The 20,643-nt window shown below is 34.2% G+C and overlaps 2 protein-coding genes across 3 annotated transcripts; both read right to left on the reverse strand.

Moving 5' to 3' along the window:
- Positions 1–47: 47 nt before the first annotated feature.
- Positions 48–4,964, reverse strand: LOC120347175 (QRFP-like peptide receptor). Its single transcript, XM_039417058.2, has 3 exons — positions 4,562–4,964; positions 1,786–1,940; positions 48–1,072 (listed from the first exon to the last, which is right to left on the reverse strand). The coding sequence occupies exons 1-3, from the start codon at positions 4,962–4,964 to the stop codon at positions 152–154; spliced, it is 1,479 nt and encodes a 492-aa protein (XP_039272992.2). The 3' UTR covers positions 48–151.
- A 6,292-nt stretch (positions 4,965–11,256) lies between these two features.
- LOC120347210 (very long chain fatty acid elongase 6-like) lies at positions 11,257–20,633 on the reverse strand. 2 transcript variants are annotated; one of them, XM_039417115.2, is made up of 7 exons: positions 20,442–20,633; positions 19,431–19,584; positions 18,896–19,101; positions 18,437–18,547; positions 15,702–15,823; positions 14,738–14,926; positions 11,257–14,242 (listed from the first exon to the last, which is right to left on the reverse strand). In XM_039417115.2, the coding sequence occupies exons 1-7, from the start codon at positions 20,488–20,490 to the stop codon at positions 14,105–14,107; spliced, it is 969 nt and encodes a 322-aa protein (XP_039273049.1). In that variant the 5' UTR covers positions 20,491–20,633; the 3' UTR covers positions 11,257–14,104. The 2 variants fall into 2 exon arrangements, with proteins under 2 accessions (XP_039273049.1, XP_039273050.1); XM_039417116.2 differs by having other exon boundaries at positions 19,431–19,600; positions 20,442–20,587.
- Positions 20,634–20,643: the final 10 nt, after the last annotated feature.

The following is a 20,643-nucleotide window of genomic DNA, read 5'->3' on the forward strand; positions in this document are numbered from 1 at the left end:
TTGTATATGGGTAAACAAAATTCCCATTTGAAATTCCCAAATTTCAAATGGGAAATATTTCGTCCAATACTTACCAACTCAAGAATTCTATCTATAAGTTAGAATCCACTTCGCGTTTGACAAGGGTACGTGATTTGAAAAAAGTAAAATATCACGTATCAGCTGTGCTATTGGGTAAACTAGCATTCGATGCATCAGGCAATGAATTGGTGGACGACTCGCTTCTCAAAGATTTAATCTCATCGTCGGGATCCACAGTTGGTAGTGCGAAAGCATTGTTGATGAATTCACTGGGCCCGGATTTCTCCGTCAAAGGTTCACTCCTACGTCGTATGTCGGATATTCGTAATATCAAATCATCATAAGAAAAAGATGAAGAACTGCGATCCCGACCCAACGACGAATGTTTATCGCCAACAACTCCAACTTCGTCCCCCGAAATTGCTGACGGTGGTTCTACAGATTTGTGGGAAGAAACATTGCACACAGTACGGGGAGGGAAATTTGTTCGTGTCAGTTCTGCACCGCTTACAGTATTTTTTCGTGATTTGCAACAAGTTTTTAACTTTTTAAATTTCAAAATTACGTGTTTTCTAATATTTTGGTGAAATAGGGCATACAAAATTGGATCGAGAGCAACATTTGAATGTCCCATTACTTGCAAATAGCCAGCCAGTATAGGGTTGATCTGCTGGCCGATAAAACATTGTAATATGAAATACGGCCCCCATGTTACGGCAAAGACAACAACGAGAACGACCAGAAAAACCACTAATCGCCGTCGTTGCTTGTAGGAACGGACTTCAGCACCCACAGGTTTGCGCTTCCACATGGCATAACCAATTCGCGAATAGAAAAATGTTAATAGCGCCAACGGAATTATATACATCACCACAAGGACTGAGTAACTAAATACGAGTGCTTGAGATATATCCCATGTTTCATAACACATACGTTGCTTTATACTGAAGCAAATCATTTCTTCTGCTGTGCAGTTGTCGACTTCTTGCGTAGAGTTCCATCCGATCATGTAAGATAGTTCGTCGACTTCAGAAACGATTGGCAGTGGAATCTTTAAATATTTTATTGCGGTTACAGTTAGCAATTCATCAAAATTATTCCTTTATTAAAAGTAAGGATTCAAAAAAATGCACTGATTAGAATTGTTTTGACACGTTGAAAAGCAATAAGCATCGTATCTATTTATTTTCCATTATTGTATGATATCAAATTCACACCTGAACTGCCGTGGAGGACTCAAAGTAAAGTTGAAAGATTTGAAAACTGATTTTTTTATGAGGAATGCCAGTAAAATTGTAAATTTAGATGTTGAATTTTGAAACAAAGGATCAATTATATAAAAATTCGAAATAGGAAAAGTACTAATTGAATCGATCAATAGGGCGACAACACTTACATAAGAATTTAATCTTGCGACAAAATCGCCAGTAAATTTTTTTTTAATATTTCAAGTTTTTTGCGAATCAATACAGTCAATTCAAGCGTTTAGAAATGATTATTTTACTGCTAATTTGAGATCAATGCGGGTGTCTCAGAAGTTGGGTTGTCCCACAGCGCTTCAACCGCTGAAAATGAAAGTCCGTCAGTACACAACTGAGGCTGTGGTACATCTGTAAATGGGAATTTTGAGGTACCAGAACCGTACTGGCATTTACCTCTTCATAAATTCACTCTCTATAGTCCGATGAACTGGAATGTCCCAAATGTACCCAACAATTATTGTAAATTGCCTCTTTACAGGGTATACCAATAAAAATTACATACTTGAAAGCAGGCAGACAAAGTCCAAATTAAAGCTACAGACAGGGCAACTCTGCAGGAAGTCTTGATAATGGCATCATGAAATGGATGAACAATTGCGTAAAATCTTTCCACCGAAATTAGGACCAGAGCATAAATGCCACTCATCACAGCAGTACCTGAAAGGTCGAATGAACTTTGTTGTGGCAACGTCAAATATATGATGCCAGATTCTAAATTTTTTCTTGGCATGACATACGAAGATTTTAATATTGACTAAAAAAAAATTCAGTCTGGAGTGTAGTAGTCTCTCGGGAAATTTTGTGTTCCCAACTGTTGCTTTTAATAAAAGTATTAGCAGTCAACTGTACATACATATTATAACATATCGATTTAGTTTCAAATATTTAAATTACGCCATTCTATTTGTTTCAAATATATACAGACATGATATACGGGACATTACTGTGCAAGTATCGTGGCCGATCGTACCATATATGCATTGGGAAAGAAACCTATTGGCATCATGTGGACTTTGTATGGTCGGCTCATGGTAAACTTAAGGATTTAATCTCGTAATAATGGCATTTGACGTCATTATAAACCACAAAACAATGTTGCACGTTTACAAATGTCGTAAACCTGCCATAGTTAGGTATACACCTGTTTACACAGAGGTAGAAATGCTCTCTATGATTTCGTGATATCATATCGTTACATCTCAACTACATTTTACAGAAAAGTCTTGTATTCGTTAAGCAGATAATACGAACATAATAATATCAAGTTGCAACATTCGTAACTGATACAGAACAACTTGGGTTTATTTCTGAATGGAATGCGCAGTCTTTTCACATATATATGTTTACGTGTGAGGAAATTCATTCCGGGCTGCAAACGTTTTTGCCAAACCTAAAATACCAACCCAGTTCTGAGTTACGTTAGAATTTGAGCGTCGCTGAATCGAACGCCTGGATTGCATATCGCTTTTGCGGATTCCTGAACACAACATGCACACAAGGACCATGAACCATAAAGTCCAACTCAACTTTTACGCAAAATTCAAAATTTTTAAGCAATAATATACATTGGCATTAAAAATCAAAATAAAAAATGTCAGCAATATTTATTCAGATAGTACAAAACTTGCTTTTGTGTGTCATTGCGCAACTGTTTAATATCAACAAGTAGTTTTAATACGCACAACGTATCTGATCGTATTGTCATTCGTCAGCTTATTCCTATTCTTCGACTTCATAATTTTCAATTTAGAAAAGAAAGATTTTCACAAATATGTTGTTCTTATTGCCGCCGCAATACGCATCGCCATTTGTCTTAGGATGGGAAACTTATCCCCATCGATATACTGACTGTAGAATTCAAGTTTTCTAATTCTTCGAAACAAACATTTCAGTTCGGTTTTTGACTGGATCAGTTCAAGTTGCATGTATTCTGGGGCATCCTCTACTCAAATGTAAAATAAACACATGAAATTTTAAAGAAGATTGTCGAATTTTTGTAATTTAGCGAATCTCTCTTTAAATGATTTCAACAACTTTGCGACTTCGTCGCAATATTTATAAAAACTTGAAGTGGGCCGCACGAATTCTTTCCGTGGGCCGCATGCGGCACGCGAGCCGCTGGTTGGACATCCCTGGTCTAAACAACAGGGGTTTCAGGTTTAAGAAAGTTAAAAGCTCTAAGCCGGTTGTTCGGAACCGTTTTACACCGCGGATCAGTAAGGTTAATTTTGCTAAATCGTTGTTGCTAATGTTAGTCTTGTTTTTTAGGCAATTTTTTGTTGCAGAAATATTCCTTTCACTATGATCTTTTCGTTGTTCGCATATGTGATATAGTCAGCCGTGATACCGTCGAAGATATTATACCCAATAATCATTAAAGCCATTGGCATGTGTACTTCGCAAAGTGTTTCAGTGTTTTAGCAGTCCGTTACAGAACTTACTCAAGGGAGAAGGTTGCCAAGGGAGAAGGTTTTCATATTTCATACCGTACGAGCGGCTGCGCGAAGAACACGCTGAAGTTGGCGAAGTCAACAAATATAATTTTAATACCAGTTTTGTGGCAGGTAAACTATGAAATGACCTGCAAACAATGTAAAATTTATAGTGTTTAAATTGCGTTGTTTGTCCCTCTTTCGTTTAAAAACATTTTTCTGATTTCTGTCATTGGTTATATTGGGGATCTCAAAATAACGAACTTGCGCAATAACCCTGATTGATGCAAGGCAGTAAGCTTTAGTTTAAACTGAAACATGCACCTAATTTTTCAATATTTTCCCTTTTTATTTATAAAAATCATTATCTTTGGTTACAGGGGCAGGGGCATGTCTAGAGGGAGCCATAGGGGCAGCATGTTATATGGGTGAATTTGTTACTCTGTTTAGTGATAAATTGACTTATTATTTGTTTATTCCCATGTATAACAAAATCTATGATTTGTTCAGCCCCCAAATAATTTTTGAAGTTAGGTATAAGGGGCATCATTATCAGAAACTCGCACCGGGCAGCAAAAAGAGAAAGCCGGTTACAGCTTAATAAATTTTCAATTGAAGTAGAACATAATCAGTTCACGTACATTTTATTTTCTTAGGGTGGAATGTGTCGGTGGATTTGGGATAACAAAATCATATACTCGATACGATCATAAACCGTATAAAAAATAAATTATGAAAATTTTTTTTACTTTTGCCGTCAGCAACAAAACTCATAATTCACTGTTGTTCATTCACGTTAATAAAAATAATAAAATCTGACAAAAAGAATTGGAGGACATCACTTACCTTGAATCACAGGTACCGCCTTACATGCTGCTTCTGAAGCTAAATATGAATACGATATGTTGAATAAGAATGTGAATGGCATTGCGATTGTCATCAACAAATCACTACATGCCAGAGCGACCAAAAGCAGATTGACTACGTTTTTAAGTTCATCCACCGTTAAAACGGTATATATCACCGTCAAATTCCCCAGAATCCCGATAGGTATGATGATACAATAGCATGCTATGATGCTGTATATATAGGCGTCAGTCTTATAGGAAAATGGAATATATTCGCATGGTCCGTACTTTTCGTGATAAACTCCCTCGACTTCGCTCTCTGAGACGTTTAGTCTGTCAGCTTCTTGAGTCAGAAATTCGGAATTAAATATCCACTGGCATTCGGGATAATTCCGAGCCATTTTCTAGGTTATTTTACTTCGATACTGCTTGATTTCATGTCAAGCAAAACACAAATCGTGCTAAAATTGAAAATGTAAAGTTCAAGTGCAAAGGAAAATCGATACAAATCGTATAAAGTTTCGTTCGGCTTGCATGTATACCAAGTTGAACACAGTTCTCGTTGTAATTGCGAAAAAAAACATGACAAAACTCAAATGGAATTTAGTATAATCAAAATTTCGGTTCAACCATCTATCTAACTAATTTCGGAATTATAAGCTAATGAATCGCGAGGTGAGGTCAACTCAAACCTCATAAAAATATGCCTTATTGTGCATTTTGAACGATGAATCAATTTGAGTACATTTTATTTAACATGCAGACACAATATGCTAGAGCTATGCAAAATTCTCAATTCGAATATAAAAACATTTTCCGTCTTGATCAACCATGTAAACTTATGATATTCATGGACATGCTAAATAAAGAATTTGACAACTGACTAAACGAACTATTTCCTTTAAAAACATGCAAATTTCGACAAAATGCGAACTACAAAAGTATCCATATAAACCGACAATGCAGTACAGTCTTTATTTTCATTGCCAAATATCTCTGTCAACGTAATGTTCCTAAATCTAGAATATTACACTCGCAAAGACTGTTAACCACAGATTCGCGACACATGTGGGCATCGTCTGATTTCTTTACTGTCTTATCAAACTCCACTGCTTGGAGTTACCGCAGTTTAATACATTTTTCTCCGAAGGCAATTCTGTTTATTGACGCTTTTTATGACTTGTTTGTCGTGGCTGAATAATACGAGATTAATGTCCGAAGATGACAGATTGATAGATTCCAATAAAGAATTGAATTTTATTCTTGGTTACACTAAGCGAAAGTTTTTCTGAAGATATATAGATAGAAGATATACACTTATATATACTTTCACTATGAATAAATACCTGCGTTTTGAAGACTGTTTTCAATATGAGGCAGAACTGTGTCACTGTACTACTATATTGTTTCAGTGCTTATTTTCCGGAGTCTTGGTTCAGTTGAATTTGATAAAGAAATGCCGCGCAATTTCAATTAATCCTTCGAACTTTGGAGAAAATTGACTTTTTAGGCGCTGAAAAAGTCGAATACTTGAATAAACCTTTTACTTACGCAAAACCCTTTTGTGGGACCGCATTCTCCAGTAATAATTCTTGTGAACGCAAACACGAGAAAATAGTTTTTCCGAACAGGATTATTACGCAAACGTAGTTTTGCAGGAAAATACTTGCGGAAATGTACTATTGCAGGAATGAGAGTAGACTGTTTAGCCTTCTCAAATTATATTTTCACAAAACTACATTCGCGACAATTTCTTCTGTCATGCGATCCTATAGACAAAATCATCTAAATTCACGGAGCAAACATTTAAAACGAGACGCTCAACTATAATTGAGATCAAAAACTAAATAAGCAGTTTTGTCACAGGAACCGGGACATCAATGACCTTTTCCGAACAGAACGTTGTTTTTCGGGAAGCGACGTTAATCATCCTCTGCGCAAATCAAGTAGCAACACCAAGGCGTCCGTGGCGTTATCGGAATGCATTTTGTTATAAAAAAAATACTACGCAGACTAAATTCTTTAGGTTGTGCGCTGCACAGCATATATATGCAGTTTTGTCATAGGAACAATCAGGACTAGGGACATCAGTGACCTGTTTCGAAGAGTACGTTCAATTTTATGGGAGTGCCGTGTATCATCCCCTACCAGTCAAGGAGCCATTACTCGGGGGTCCGTGGCATAAGCGGTGTGAATTTTGTTGTAAAAAATACTACGAGTAAATGCTTTAGGAGCGCGCTGCACAACTTTCGCTTGTAAAACCAGTAAGAATCCATCCATGGGGATATGTGGGTATCGTACAATTTCGACTTTATTCGCTAGTCATCGATAACTATGTGGAATGGGTAAAAAAAACGTCATTTCCAATAGTTGGGCAAACACATTCCGTATCCGAATGTGACTCTATGTTTTAATCTGCATTTGCTGAATTTTTATCTGGATTAACATTGTGTTTGATCTTGATAATGTTTCTTTAATTTCTTTCCAAACATAAACTTGGCGCTTTTGTGGAGCATTGTACAAATCTTGCGATGTGCATCTGATATTTCTGGGAAGGCGGAAAATTGGGTGGGCAAGAATGGATTTTGTGCACGAATTGCTAAAACAATGTAATTTTGAAAAAAAGAAGTTTTGTGAGAATGTGGTGTTGAACGGAATTATTTGCAGTAATCCAAATTTCATCGCGTGTTATTATTAGAAATTAGTTTTCAGATAATCCCCTTCTGCTTACGAATATAACTCAACACATACATACAAAATATTGACGAGTATTAACTGACATAATATTGAGGGGCAATGACCACAAGTCATAAAAATCACGTCATAAATCTCTTCCTTTGGCGAGATTACCCTGGAACGTCATATCATAGTTTGTAATATGACATTGTTTTGCGCCATCCATCTTCAACCCATGCTGCTACTCTGCCCTCAACCATGATCTCATCCATTGTATCTTTCACATCATTATTGCAAATAAATTTTAAATGTAAATCAATTTTCGCACTCTTGGGAACTTGCAACTGTTAAATAGGATTCAGTGAAAGTTCGTCGTTGTAAAAATACATCATCATGCAATTACACCTGAAAACGGTATATCCAGTTTACACACATATATATAAGTTACATAAAGAACCTAAGACTGCCGACGTAAACAATATTGTTTTCACCAAGTGGGAGTCGTTTCTTGTTCTTCGTTTCCTGGTGGTTACGCTTTTTTATTATTGTACACAAATTGAAGCTATGGGTCGTATTGATAAATTCTTGTTGTTGTGAAGAAATCGCATTTTCCCCAACCGATCGATCTCAAATTTTCAGCACTTAAAATGGTTAAAGCCGCTATAATGCTAAGAACTTGATTTGATATTTGGATTTGAATCTTTTAAATCAGGGATCACCAAACTACAGCCCGCGGCGTCCTTTCATCTGGCCCGCAATAACACGAATTCTTTTCCTAGGAATGTTTCCCTGAGCATCGACTTTCTTGTTCATTTCCTAACATTGGCCAATCAGCAAGATGCAAAAAGTGACGTTTTTGCGAATGTTTTTTGCGAAGAACTCGTACACTCGTGGCGCGTGCTTTCGGCGAAACTGTTGCTGTGTACGTTTCTCGTGCTAAAATGAACGTCGAACATGCATTTTGCACTATTAGTACAAGTCACGTTAACTTTTATAGTGCTTACATGCGGATATTCATGACAGCAATTGTTTTGCTAACAGCTAACCTCAGGATAGTTGTCTAGAAATCTTGTATATTTGTTTCGCTATGATGTTCTTGATCTATATTCTGCGATATAGAATTTAGCATTCAAGACTTCAGAAATGTAGAATGTATATATATTGTTGAATAAATTGAATGGATTTCCCAATTTTGGGGAATTTATTGTACATAAAAAAATTGTCCGGCCCGTTTCAACACAGTTTGAGCGTATTAGTATATATTTACGGTTTGAGTCATACCTGGCCCGCGGTCAAAAAAGTTCGGGTGACCCCTGTTCTGGATGATCAGATAAAAATTTTCAGTTAATTCGTAAAGTCTACCCTACAGTAACTGAGGCCCAGGTTGGTCGATAGAATTCCGCGTCCACGTATTTTAGCATTACTTACTTGTTCCTCATCAAAACCAGTTTTTCGTATGCAGTTATAAATTGAGTAACAAACATTTATGTGATGATGTCCACAGCAATTAGTATGTTATTGCAAAAGCATGTGAAATAATTGCCGTGCATTCAATAAAAATTTCCCGTGGTTCAAGTGCAATTGGCGCAATGCAAAAATACTACCGCCTCAAAGAAAGGTGTGTAGCGCTATGGTTTCGAGAATGTCACCCATTCGTTGAAACCATGAGTGCGAATGCGCAATGCAGCAAACGCTATCACATGCAACAGTTCCAGCTATCTACCGTGTTTCTCTGGAAATAAGACCTAGCCTGAATTTTAACAATGATTTGAATATAAGCCCTCCCCTTAAAATTAGAAACATAGTCAAAAACGCGGATTTTTTTTGACCTAGTCGATAGCAAGAAATCTCTCCTACGTGTTTTGAATGATTGATAATCTATGTTTTGCAGCTATTTTAAATGAAAAACGTGTTATTTATGTGTAAATGAATATATATCGGTTTTCATATTTTGTATACGTGAAAATCTCGTACTTTTCTACTTTGTTATTTAGTTTTTGATAAATGAAAATATAAGATATATATCCCCCTAAAATAAGCCCTAGTGTTATTTTTCGAAACACGGCATGTATATATATTTTTTTCAATACCGCTACGTTCTGTTTGGGATCAGCGTGTTATTTATATCCTCTATGTAAAGTATGTCTGTAAAAAAATCTCGTTACTGTCTCACACTGGTACAATCGATGGAAGGTTGCGCGTATCATCTCTTGAAAACCGCCAGTTGGTGACAGAGAGTGCAAAAAAGCGTTTTTCCCTACGTGAGAAATATCTGCGACACGTGCTAAGTTTGTTTCTATTTGTTTACATAAATATGGTTAATTGAAATATATGTGCTTGGAATTTATAATCATCAATAATAAGTGTTCAAATTAAAATATCGACCAGACAAAATGATTGGTATCATTAGCGCATCGAAAATATTCACCGCAGTGCGCTCTCATTCTCACGTGAATAGACGGAACGTTGCCTGGCAACTGTTTTCCTATAAAAAAAAATCACGTTTTACCTGAGGTGTCATCACATGACCAATAATCAATCAAATAATAAATTGTTCAAATATACCATTGTAACGTCATAAAATGAACATTTATCTGTTACATACAACGACTAACATACGATACAGTTGAAACGAAATACGGTACACCGATGTAAGAAACAAGAGTGTTGAAAGAGAAAATCTGGGCAATGCGGTATCATGCGTCTTTGAAATTTATTCATTTTTTGATGTACTTGTTTTATTTTATATCACATGTTTCTCTTCAAAATGTAAGTTATAATGGATTATACACAAAAAACCTTGATGATGAACAAACACAGGGGACTAAAACACGTTCATGCCCTCGGTTTAGGATTTTTTTTTACTTTGCAAAATTTCAAGGTTGGTCGGTCATTCTTTTCTGGTAAATGGAGCTTTCGCCAAGCGATCGTTCTGATAAGTCTGAAGGATTATGTACGTTACAAAAGAGCTAACAACTTGCGTAAACCTATATTTACAGATGAATATTTACTTTACACTCAGCCGGGCTGTGGATCCACCCGAATCAAAAACATACGCAAACCCCATGTTTATTAGTCGACAAATAATACAAAATTTCGGGAACGCCTTCAAGGCGATGAGGGCGTAGGATATTATTCGCTGCGCTGGCGTTTTATTAAACTACAAAATGCTGTTTTTGAAAATAATTTCTCGTTATGAACCGAGAAACGAAGTATCCAGTTATGAATATTCTCATGATACTATATATAAATTTGAACGCAACACGCGTGAACTGTTAATGCATTAGGAATCGCGCGATTGGCATCGGGTAACTGCCGAGCAATGAACCAAGAATTTGAGAGTGGCGTGACCACTTCACGATCGATGCCGCGGGACAAGGCGCTTATCATTTGCGCGGTTTAAAGCAGTGAAAACCTGATAAGCTAAGTCATCAAGTCAATCGACAGTAAGGCACAAGAAAGTAAACAGGACAAACGCGTCCTACATGGATAATACATTCTCGGTGCGAAATCCACAAGCGCTTGTTTTGCGGAAAGGTTCCCGGGCGGGCCAGCCAAATTTCCTATCAAACCCTTTTCCTCACTAGGATCGCTCAAAATTAACAATCAGTGCTCTAAGTACTGTAATAAGTAACGTGACGCTTAACTATATTTTCCACTGACATAATTAATTCTTGGCTACGAAACGAGTAGCAACAAAAAAATGTTTGCCTCCATACTCGGGAGGTTCAACAGAAGGCCTTCCGTAAAACCCTACAAAAAATTCGAAAGATCAAATATTTTGTGTGAATTCGGAAATGTTCTATTTTTTTTTTCGGGAAGAATTTAAAACAGGAGACATGCAATTGACGTTTTCATAAGTTGGCAGAATTTTGTTTGTTACCTTTTATCTTTACACTAATACAAGTGTTATGAATGGTATAGAAACTAGTTTACTGATTAAACCACTACTCGATACCGTTTCAGTAGTGTCTGAAATCTACAGTTCTCAGCCATGGAAAAACATGCCAATATGCATACATTTTTTTTTATATATAATTAGCCAGAAAATAAATCGAGACAAATGCTGATAATTAAAACTGAATACAGATTCAAATCACTTGATACACAAACATGCTTCTAATGCAATTTTGCGCAGAACATCCTAAAATTAGCAGACTTATGATAAGTTTTACCAACAAGTATTCAACACTTTTTACAGTACATAATACATTGCCCTAATACCTAATTTGAGAATTTTCAAATAATTGTCTAATATTGAATATTGAACTAAAATATACATCAACAAAATCAGAATTAGTTTTCAATATTTCATATGAAAATCGGTTTCTGATTGCCTGGAAATTTCTCTTCCAATTTCATGAAAATAAACTGATGAAGTCAATAGAAATAAATGACCTTCAGGTATTCACTTAATAACTTTTAAAATTTTAGTTTTAAGCAAATACAAAAGCTTTGCGATCATTTATTATGTTCATTAACTAAGCAATACGCAATTCCACGGGAATAATAGCACAGAAATATTCTCCCTTTTATCGGAGAATGTATAATAAAAAGATTACATAAGGACCTAAATTGCTTCTATTTTAGATACATAAAATTATTAAAAAATTTACCATATTAATGAGATAATTCCAGAGGCAATGGAACCCAGATGGCGAAAATCAAATAACTCTAACTACTTCGAATATGCTATGAAAAAAACATTTTCGAAAATTAAATTGAACATACATTCTAAAATGAAGCATGTTCAAGAAAGAGTCATTGTCATAAGATAAACTGTTTTTCATCTGTTACTAAACAACAAAAAAATCTTGTTTTAGCCTGAACAGCAAATACCATTGTACAGAACATATTTTTCATAAAATAAAGATTCCAAAATCAGTATTTGAATATTCAGTACCTTTTGGGTATGCCTGCTGTGCACCATCTGGCACCAATTTCAGAATATATTTTTAAAAAAATTGGTCGAATGAACAAAACTTGAAGGAGCATAGTCGAGCAACATAAATTGAAGTATAAATAGCTAGTGAGCTTAGTACCTGCATATTTTAGTAGAATTTTAATCTGCTAAGTATTAATAAAAGTAATAAGAATAAAAATAGATATACAAAATTATGAAGTTCAATAACAGCCAATTAAATCAAAAATGTTTTCCAACGAGACAGAATCAGAGATATTCAATACCTTACTGCCAGATTCTGCCAGTGACTCCATCTCGGTAGAAACACAAAAGTACAATTGATTAGGTAGCTCATTTTTTGAATCAAATAAAGAATATTATACACTGGACTAAAATAGATTGAAGTAAATTTGATTGGAACTGGTGAGGAAAATTTGCATACCGAAATTATCAAAAAAGGTAAATCGTGGTAAATACACCACGGGGAAAATAAATTTGGCATAGTTCATGTCACATTACTAGTTGGGACATCCACATCAGAAAAATTTGGACGTTTTGGAATTCTGTTTCGCAAGTGTTTTAAATTATCAAAATCAAACTATCCAGCATCATAATTGTAATATCATAATAAATGCCAAATTGTACTCTATTTAAATTTTTTATAGATATCAATTGATTCATCGCATAAATGACTTATATGAAAACAGTAATTTCTTTAAACACCAATTTCAAATAATTACATATAACAATATAGTAGATAATTCTCAGGCTCAGTGTAATGTAGTTCATTTAAATTTAGCTTTTTTTCACTTTTGGAAATCAAATCAATGAATAAATAAAAACAATTTGCATCTTAAATTTTTAAATTAGGAAATAGAGATATAGCACAAGTAATATAGCAACTGTGGCAAACATTTCAAATATTTGAAATTTTTTTTTAAACAAAATTAGCTCATTGCATCTAGCTTATCAGATAAATTAAGAGTACCAAAGTTTGTATCTATAAGGATAGCTGTCGGTGTGCCAAATCAAAATTATAACCATATCATTGTGGTGAATAAACTAACAGTTGATGAAATATTCTCACACATGTAGTTCAACAAAGATTAGCCATTTTGAATTGAATAAACATCATCGACTACCTATCAAGATAAATGGCGGTGAGTACCAGAGAACCATTCAGATTTTCAAATAACAGGTTATTTTTATCAAAAATGAGATAATAATAACTCGCATTTTGATTAAATTTCTTGTTCTTGGCGAAATTTCAAACAACAGGTACAAAGTATTGGAACTTACAAAAGAAATGTGATCAATTTAGTCACAAATATATAAAAAAAAAATGGACGGATGAACTTACGAAAAATACAGTATGTGAAAATTTATAATCAGTTTGAAACACCTCAATCGAAATTAAATGACTGAATGTCACAAGTACCTTAAAAAAGCTAATGTGCTCAGACATTTTGATAAATAAAACCCAGGGATTGCCAAACCCGAATAATTTAGTATTCCGAATACAGCTGAATGAAGTTGGAATTATGCCTCATCATAGCAAGAGAAAGTAAGAAATTTTCTTTACTGCAAACGCTCAACATTACAATTAAATCTCTTTAATACAATTTCAGTAGAGAAAATATTACGATATGTAGAATATTGTATATTTTTAATAAACCAGAAAAATTGTTGCTGAATTTTCATTCATTTATGTTTAATGTAAAATACCATGACAGGATTGTTTTCAGCCCGTTTATGCTTCATTCTCATTAGTACAATATGCATACAAATCATAGTCTTGGTTCTGGAACTTATAAAAGGAAGAGAAAATTAAAACCGAGATACATAAATTATCATATATTGAAAACATACAAAATCAAATGGAAAAAGCTACCTAATGTTTATTCATAGCGAAATAAATCGATCAAAGTTTCTAAAATAAATCAACTACAGAAGCAGAGAGTTTTAGAACGCAGACTTGATATTTTTACTGCGACTTCTCAGGTTGATAGAATCACCGGTCGCTAAAGTGCGTTTTGGGAACTCAGCAGCTTCCATGATCTTTTCAGTCTCTGGATTCTCAATCTTTTCTGTTTTAGTGGCCTGATAAGAAAAAATTAAAATAACTTTCCTACAAACATACACCGGAAAAGCACTGATTTAAAATTAAATTAACAAAAGAATTGGCTTAAAAAAAAATGGTGAATATTTTTTAAAAACTATTTCCATATATTGAGAAATATTTTTAGGATATTCGCAAATTTTATCGCTAAAATTTTTACTAGATATAGTACAGTGAATTACTACTGTTCTGTAATTCTTTTCTAAAAATCAGTCAAACAACTAATTAACCCGATTTGTGTTTTAAACAGTTTAGTATTCTAGTATCTCTTGATTTGTAATTTTACCAATTTCTGCATTGTATACAAAAACTGCTACACAAACTAAAATTTTAACTCAATGAATTAGTTGCTTATTGGGATAAGTAAAATAAAGCTCAAACTTGTGCACATGAAGCGGATTTCGTACTGAATTGATCCGGTTGAATACAACAGGTGTACTGTATGAAAAATCATGTCACCAAAATAAAATACTTACTTTAGGATCAGTCTTTGGAGATGGAGGTTTCAAATAAGCCAAATAAAAGAAATGACAGAAGAGCACAAGGTATGAACTGTACATCAGACCACCGTACCATAGATGTTGATTAGTTGATGGACAATCATCATCATTTCTCCATTGAATTAACATGTAAAAAGTCAATACACCAAGAACCATCTGTAAGATCTGAAAAAAATAAGAGAATGTCATGGCCATATCGGTCAATCGTTTGACTTAACTAAGTCAGCATTGGAGGATAAAAAGCCCAGGGGCAAACCTGATGACCCCATCTCAACTAACATGATATAAACTAGGTAAGCAGTACAGAATTGGAAAATTTCTGGCCCTTCCATAGATAGGTTATTACTGGATATCATTGGGTGCTTCTACTGTTTCATTGCTTTTTCAAACCGGGGTGAGCATTTGATCAATACTTCAAATTCTGCACCTCATTATGATTTCTAGTTCTGGCCGTTAATAATCTATAGACAATTTCAAACCTTTTTTGCTACATTTCCCCATTGTCTATTTTGTTACGTCTCGGTACCCTCAGTATGGATATACCCTTTGTTTGTTGTTTAATATTTATGGATCATTAGCTAGCGATACATGCAATCCACGCTTTTTTACAGTTTGAGTAGTTTATAATGTGTGCGTAAATATTATGTATTAAAATAATACTAAATGAGTAAAAAATGTTCATAATACTACAGCAAATACAAAGTAAAACTTGCACAAAACAATTAAATTCCCTGTGATGGGAAACACTAATCTCTGTGAATGTTGATATTTGAATATTTTCGTATTTTAAAATTCTGTTTTGCCTTTCTTTATTTTAAAGTATTGCAATCCTGAATTCTCCGCAGTGAATTATTCAAAACACTTTTTTTGAATTATTTCAATTTAGATTTTTTCATAAAACTGGATATTTATAATCACCCTTTTTTAATACATACTATACCTGAAAAGTTGTGACAATTAAGGCAATAAATCTTGGTACTCTAACTCGAGCAGCTCGACAAGCATAATATGAATACATCATTGAATGTACAATAAAATTCATCGTCATAAAGACAGCACCACCTGAAAGAAATTCAAAAATTATTATTTCCTGATTTTGGTTCTCAATATTACTTTTTACTCAGATCCAACTAGTGTTTGGTACTAGACTTTAAATATAAATAACAAGATCGAAGACAACTCGAGTTACGGGTCATCCGACTTTCGAGTCAACCGAAGAAGTCGAGGCAAGTCTCGGGCAGCTAGCTGAGTTTGAGTCTTGTATTGTAGTTTTTATGGTTTGAGCCAGGGGCTACTGAGAGTCCCGACCCCCATGCGAGTGGGAGTCACAGTAAAATCTTTTTCGACATCAACTTATGTTAAAACAAAATATCGATCAGATTTCAAATATTTGGAACCAGTACAGAGAGTCTGAGACACACCATCACAGTAATATAGAGCCAGGCGTCGATCTTTCGTGCGAGAATATACAAGCACATCAGTCTCATTAACGGTATTGTCAGTTTTGTTATTTTTTTAAATAACTTCTATATTGTTAAATTTTACTCCTTTCTTATTTTAGTTCCTGTGGGTGGTGATAAAAAAGGATTTGGTTCGGCATCAGTTACATCATACAAATTTCAACAGAATCAATGTTCAGAACACAACAGAGTAGTAATAATAATAAAATAATCCAGCAAATTTTTGGCAACTGAATATCATTAAGCAAGACCAACAGCGTGAGACTTTTTTAACTTTTTAATAATGGTAGGTAACTGGTGCATGTCTTTGCTGAATAAAAACTTTTTTACTGACAAGGATCAATATGATTAGCACGAGTCAAAAAGGAAGTGCAAGATTCTTTTGAAAAAGTTCATAAAATTTACAAGGTTTTACATATCAATCCAGTTTGAAATCGAGAATAATTGTCAGACACTCACTTTTGGTCAGAATATACATGAATTTTTTATTATTTTATGGATGAACCCATTACCTTGAGAAAGGAAATTTAAATATGCATAGACATAATGCATTTGTGGAACACATCGCTCACAAACTATGATGAATAAAACATTACTTATTGAAGTGGAATATGAATTGCATGACAAAATTTTTTTGTCCGATACATTCAAAACTGTTTCATTTGTAATTTGCTCCACGTTATCATTTATTGCAATGTTCTTCAAACTTTTTTCATCATGGCCCAAATTTTTTGCGATCATCTAGAACTTTGATGAGACGGATGATGGATGTGCTTGCATATTCTCGCACAAAAGATCTTGGCTTCATTTCGGTGATGGTGGCATTGGTGAATCTCAGTACTGGTTCCAAATTCGATCAATATTTTGTTTCAACATAAGTTGGTGTCGAAAATTTTTTTTCCACGCAGATAAGTGGAGGGAAAAGAAAGAAGAGTAAATAAGGCTATCTGGCAATAATGGGTACTGCAAGTCTGCAACCGCAATCCACTGGGGGTCAGAGGCCCCTCAGTTCAAAGATATATTGTGAATACTCCACATTGAAGAATTTTTCATGTGTAGATTGTTTATTAAAGGAAAGCCACAATGCTTACCTATATTATGGATATGTACAGAATATGCAATAATTGGTGGTACAACTGTGATATCGATGGACTTGGATCACTTCAATATGTCTACACTGTCAGGTAAAAAGTTTGGTGGAGAAAATCCATAATGAATAACCTATCCATATTGTTAATAATAAGCAGGTATGTTTGTCTAGGTACGTTTCATCTGAGGGAAAGAATAAAGAAATCAATCGTCAACTTCCAAGCATTCTGGATTTTGAAGACGGTGATCATCTTTTTCTAAAGATATTCCTCAAAACAAGGTTACAAGGACTCACTCAAAAATTGAAAAGAATGATCCCTGAGCAAGCTACGGTCGACCACTATAATGCCATGCTGAATGACTGGCACAATAAAGTACTGTAGTGTGGGATTGCACGCTAGTGAATGAAGATTGACGTTAGACATAAAGCAGTTGGCATTAACACGATAAGGAAGTAGCTAGGAGTTAGTGAATTCAATATAACTGATTTTCTTGAAAAAAATGGGCGTAGTATATTTTTTGTCTGGTAGGTACAAACATAGGCGTAAACGAGTGCCAGTTCACAGACAACTGAATTTTGAATCCAACATATATAATTGAGAAGAAATAGATATGAGAATGAGAAAAGGCGTTTGAGTAAAAAATAAACTAAACAACACAAAGCAAAACTTAGGGCAAGGGCAAAAGGCAAGAGTCCAACTTAAATAAGAACTGTTTCTGACCTATGACTACAGTTAAACATTATCAGATAATTGTACAAATAACATTTTGCAATCTCAACAGATAATATAAGTAGGTGTTGATCATATTGCGAAATGTATACTATTCAATAAATAGGCAATTGAGTCAACAGACCAGCCAGACACATTGAAAAACCAGAATGACTGTTCCAGAAAAGAACAGCTAAGATTATTTTATATAAAAAACAATATTTACATATTTAACCCGGGAGACAAGAAAACCGACAGCGCTATCAAGATAAAAACTATATCATTGAAGAAGAGTTTCATGTGTATTGAAAGATGCACCAATTTAAAATTATTCTCCTTGTTTCAGATATTGTATTACAAAAGCCTGGTAAACCAAGCAAAGGTGGTCATCAATAATAAGATTACAACAATGGTACCTGCTCTTTGTCCCTCGTAGCAGTGCCATGAGAATAATAATACTGTGATATGGTGATACCAATGAAGAAAAATAAGCTTCTGTTTACGCAACACAATGAAAACAGTATCCACTGAAAAAGAAAAAAAAGTAGTTTGTCATTGTACATATGGACAATACATAATTCCTTCGAATTTAAGCTATATGAAGAAGCATAATATTTCCCATGTTTCCCAAGATATGATGTGTTCACAAAAAACGTTTTAAATAATAAAATACGCGAAATGGGATTTTTATTTATAATATTTTGAAATTTTTGTCAGGACCAATTGAAAAAAAATCTTTTTCATTATTATTTCGTATATTATGCAAATGCACAACTATCGGACTAGATTTTAAATGCAATAACCTTCACCCTAGTAACATGCATCAAATTGGTTAAAGAAAATTTCTGTGGGTTATTAATTTGATAGAAACGTACCTAATTCAGGAACTTTACTGAGACAAAACACGAAGCCCCAAAACCTTGTTACTGGCCTCACATAAAACTGATTACTACAAATTATTCCTCGAACTCCTCCCTCTTCATATAACATCCAGAAAATTGTCCAACAACGTATCGACCCAATGATGCTGAATACAGCCAGTAATGCTGACCAACAGAGTAATGGCTTGCGAAGATCAAACCTGGATTTAATAAAATATATATTTGTTTTCGTTTTATAAACTCTTGATATAAATATCTATATGACAAAAATTGTCCCAGAAAATTCTAGGTCATAGTTTCAAATTTTTTTTGACCCATCCAGTTAGCAAAGTTTAAACTATGTCGGAATACATGCTCAACTATAATTAAAACAATATAGCTAACAGAGAATCTGCATATTAAGATATGTGCTTCTACCCACAAGACTTGTTTTCTTTTAAGTGTTCTGGTTACCCATAATAATCACTTACATGGGCTTACTATAACACTCAATTGAGAATTGTTATGAAAAAATCAATAATATAAAAACCTTTCTCTTGTATCCATATAATATTGTCCTCCGAAAATAACAATTACATAAATAGCACACAGTTGAAAAGGTATATTATAATTTTCTCTGAACCAATTTATTGCCTCATGTTCATCAATTTTTTCCCAGTCCATTTCCTCTGTGCTTGTTAATGCTAAAAAACAGGCGTTCTTGTAAAAACAGAAAAGATTTCTCAAATTAGTCTTCATAAAAAAAGTGTTCAATTCAGCATTTCCTAATATGAAGTCTTTTATCCTAAACTCAATTTGCTCATTATATATAATCTGAAAAATTGTTAAGCTAAATACTATAGGTTCAAATAATGTTGAAGACATTTTGATAAAGAATAATAAACAAATGTATTGTTTGAGTGGGTGGTACTATATCAGAATGTCATTAGGCCAGATAACAGCATATTTATAACTATTTCAGTTTCAGTTCAGTTTCAGTTTTCATCAGTTTCACACTACATTGTGTCAGCTGGTATATACTGTTTGATTCTTCATTTCTAGGATCTATTGTAGTTTAGTACAACAGGTACTTCTAGTGGGCTTGGCTTAACCATTTTTGCATATGTCATTCCTAACCCCGACCTGACTACGTCATCCAAAAATGAAGTCAGTTCAACGTCACAATCACGTCATATAGCTTGCCAACGTATAACTACGATCGCCACTGTGACATAATTTTTAGATGACGGAGTCAGGTTGAGTTTAAGAATGACATGCAAAAAATGTTACACCACACCCACTAGAAGGTGTTGTGGTACAGTGGTACTAAACTACATGAGCCCCCATTTCTAAGGGGTTTTCAATTTGCCTTCTGGAAAAGGCATTGGTCAAGCAGCCACTGATACATTAGTATAGGTTTGCTGGTTTTCAAAGTGAAAAAGCCCCAATCCAGCAATAACATTCTATATAATGAGAAAAACTGGAATAACAGATATTGAAATGAAGTTCATTGCACTCTCGATACTTTATAAAGAATTCCAATTTTACCACTTTTTCTTACCTCGATTATGATAGCTTTTTATAATAGTACTCCATTTTCCGAAGTCCATGATGAATTGTGTTGAAGTGGATGAAATCAAATATATTGTAAATTGATTTTGTAATATTGAATTATCTCAGTTATACCCACCAGGACCTAAACTAGAATTGATTTTATTGCAGTATTGATTGACCTAAATATGGAAATATTTTTATAATTTTTT

The sequence above is a fragment of the Styela clava genome, chromosome 11 (assembly GCF_964204865.1).
Source record: "Styela clava chromosome 11, kaStyClav1.hap1.2, whole genome shotgun sequence".
Lineage (NCBI taxonomy): Eukaryota > Metazoa > Chordata > Ascidiacea > Stolidobranchia > Styelidae > Styela > Styela clava.